Source organism: Ambystoma mexicanum, chromosome 12, assembly GCF_040938575.1.
Source record: "Ambystoma mexicanum isolate Mex_15411 chromosome 12, UKY_AmexF1_1, whole genome shotgun sequence".
Taxonomy (NCBI): Eukaryota; Metazoa; Chordata; class Amphibia; order Caudata; family Ambystomatidae; genus Ambystoma; species Ambystoma mexicanum.
In genome coordinates this window covers 20431672-20434683 of record NC_090936.1, presented here as the reverse complement: position 1 = coordinate 20434683, position 3012 = coordinate 20431672, and the positions used below count along the sequence as shown (strand labels likewise).

The following is a 3012-nucleotide window of genomic DNA, read 5'->3' as shown; positions in this document are numbered from 1 at the left end:
TCTCCACACCTCCTATTCCATCTGCATCTTCACTTCTCTCCACACCTCCTCCTATTCCTCCTACATCTTCACTTCTCCCCACACCTCCTCTGATTCTTCCTGCATCTTCACTTCTCTCCACACCTCCTCCGATTCCTCCTGCATCTTCACTTCTCTCCACACCACCTATTCCATCTGCATCTTCACTTCTCTCCACACCTCCTCCTATTCCTCCTACATCTTCACTTCTTCCCACACCTCCTCTGATTCTTCCCGCATCTTCACTTCTCTCCCCACCTCCTCCGATTCCTCCTGCATCTTCACTTCTCTCCACACCCCGCCTCCTATTCCTCCTGCATCTTCACTTCTCCCCACACCTCCTCTGATTCCTCCTGCATCTTCACTTCTCTCCACACCTCCTCTGATTCACCCTGCATCTTCACTTCTCTCCACACCTCCTCCTATTCCACCTACATCTTCACTTCTCTCCACACCTCCTCCTATTCCTCCTACATCTTCACTTCTCTCTACACCTCCTCCTATTCCTCCTACATCTTCCCTTCTCGCCACACCTCCTCCGATTCCTCCTACATCTTCACTTCTCTCCACACCTCCTCTGATTCTTCCCGCATCTTCACTTCTCTCCCCACCTCCTCCGATTCCTCCTGCATCTTCACTTTTCTCCACATCTCCTCCTATTCCTCCTGCATCTTCACTTCGCCCCACACCTCCTCTGATTCCTCCTGCATCTTCACTTCTCTCCACACCTCCTATTCCATCTGCATCTTCACTTCTCTCCACACCTCCTCCTATTCCTCCTACATCTTCACTTCTCCCCACACCTCCTCTGATTCTTCCTGCATCTTCACTTCTCTCCACACCTCCTCCGATTCCTCCTGCATCTTCACTTCTCTCCACACCACCTATTCCATCTGCATCTTCACTTCTCTCTACACCTCCTCCTATTCCTCCTACATCTTCACTTCTCCCCACACCTCCTCTGATTCCTCCTACATCTTCACTTCTCCCCACACTTCCTCTGATTCCTCCTGCATCTTCACTTCTCTCCACACCGCCGCCTATTCCTCCTGCATCTCCACTTCTCCCCACACCTCCTCTGATTCCTCCTACATCTTCACTTCTCCCCAAACCTACTCTGATTCCTCCTACATTTTCACTTCTCCCCACACCTCCTCTGATTCCTCCTGCATCTTCACTTCTCTCCACACTGCCTCCTATTCCTCCTGCATCTTCACTTCTCCCCACACCTCCTCTGATTCCTCCTACATCTTCACTTCTCTCCACACCTCCTCCTATTCCTCCTACATCTTCACTTTTCTCCACACCGCCTCTGATTCCTCCTACATCTTCACTTCTCTCCACACCTCCTCTGATTCCTCCTACATCTTCACTTCTCTCCACACCTCCTCTGATTCCTCCTACATCTTCACTTCTTCCCACACCCCTTCTGATTCTTCCTGCATCTTTACTTCTCTCCCCACCTCCTCCGATTCCTCCTGCATCTTCACTTCTCTCCACATCTCCTCCTATTCCTCCTGCATCTTCACTTCTCCCCACACCTCCTCTGATTCCTCCTTCATCTTCACTTCTCCCCACACCTCCTCCGATTCCACCTGCATCTTCACTTCTCTCCACACCTCCTATGATTCCTCCTTCATCTTCACTTCTCCCCACACCTCCTCCGATTCCTCCTGCATCTTCACCTCTCCCCACACTTCCTCCTGCATCTTCACTTCTCTCCACACCTCCTCCGATTCCTCCTGCATCTTCACTTCTCCCCACACCTCCTCCGATTCCTCCTGCATCTTCACTTCTCTCCACACCTCCTCTGATTCCTCCTGCATCTTCACTTCTTTCCACACCTCTTCCTATTCCTCCTGCATCTTCACTTCTCTCCACACCTCCTCCGATTCCTCCTGCATCTTCACTTCTCTCCACACTGCCTCCTATTCCTCCTGCATCTTCACTTCTCTCCACACCTCCTCCGATTCCTCCTGCATCTTCACTTCTCCCCACACCTCCTCTGATTCCTCCTGCATCTTCACTTCTCTCCACACCTCCTCCTATTCCTCCTGCATCTTCACTTCTCCCCACACCTCCTCCGATTCCTCCTGCATCTTCACTTCTCCCCACACCTTCTCCGATTCCTCCTGCATCTTCACTTCTCTCCACACCTCCTCTGATTCCTCCTGCATTTTCACTTCTCCCCACACCTCCTCCGATTCCTCCTGCATCTTCACTTCTCCCCTCACCTCCTCCGATTCCTCCTGCATCTTCACTTCTCTCCACACCTCCTCCGATTCCTCCTGCATCTTCACTTCTCCCCATACCTCCTCCGATTCCTCCTGCATCTTCACTTCTCTCCACACCTCCTCCGATTCCTCCTGCATCTTCACTTCTCTCCACACCTCCTCCTATTCCTCCTGCATCTTCACTTCTCTCCACACCTCCTCCGATTCCTCCTGCATCTTCACTTCTCTCCACACTGCCTCCTATTCCTCCTGCATCTTCACTTCTCTCCACACCTCCTCCGATTCCTCCTGCATCTTCACTTCTCCCCACACCTCCTCCGATTCCTCCTGCATCTTCACTTCTCTCCACACCTCCTCCTATTCCTCCTGCATCTTCACTTCTCCCCACACCTCCTCCGATTCCTCCTGCATCTTCACTTCTCCCCACACCTTCTCCGATTCCTCCTGCATCTTCACTTCTCTCCACACCTCCTCCGATTCCTCCTGCATTTTCACTTCTCCCCACACCTCCTCTGATTCCTCCTGCATCTTCACTTCTCCCCACACCTCCTCCGATTCCTCCTGCATCTTCACTTCTCTCCACACCTGCTCCGATTCCTCCTGCATCTTCACTTCTCCCCACACCTGCTCCGATTCCTCCTGCATCTTCACTTCTCCCCACACCTCCTCTGATTCCTCCTGCATCTTCACTTCTCTCCACACCTCCTCTGATTCCTCCTGCATCTTCACTTCTCCCCACACCTCCTCTGATTCCTCCTGC

The 3012-nt window shown here is 52.1% G+C and overlaps 1 protein-coding gene across 1 annotated transcript; it reads right to left on the bottom strand.

Annotated features, from left to right (window-relative positions):
* Positions 1 to 405: 405 nt before the first annotated feature.
* Positions 406 to 2328, bottom strand: LOC138514447 (uncharacterized PE-PGRS family protein PE_PGRS54-like). Its single transcript, XM_069629956.1, has one exon. It carries the CDS (start codon positions 2326 to 2328, stop codon positions 406 to 408), a length of 1923 nt encoding a protein of 640 aa, XP_069486057.1.
* Between the last annotated feature and the right edge of the window lie 684 nt (positions 2329 to 3012).

Coding starts and splice junctions, on each gene's coding strand:
- LOC138514447 (XM_069629956.1), bottom strand. CDS start 2,328: ATGGGGAGAAGTGAAGATGCAGGAGGAATCGGAGGAGGTGTGGAGAGA.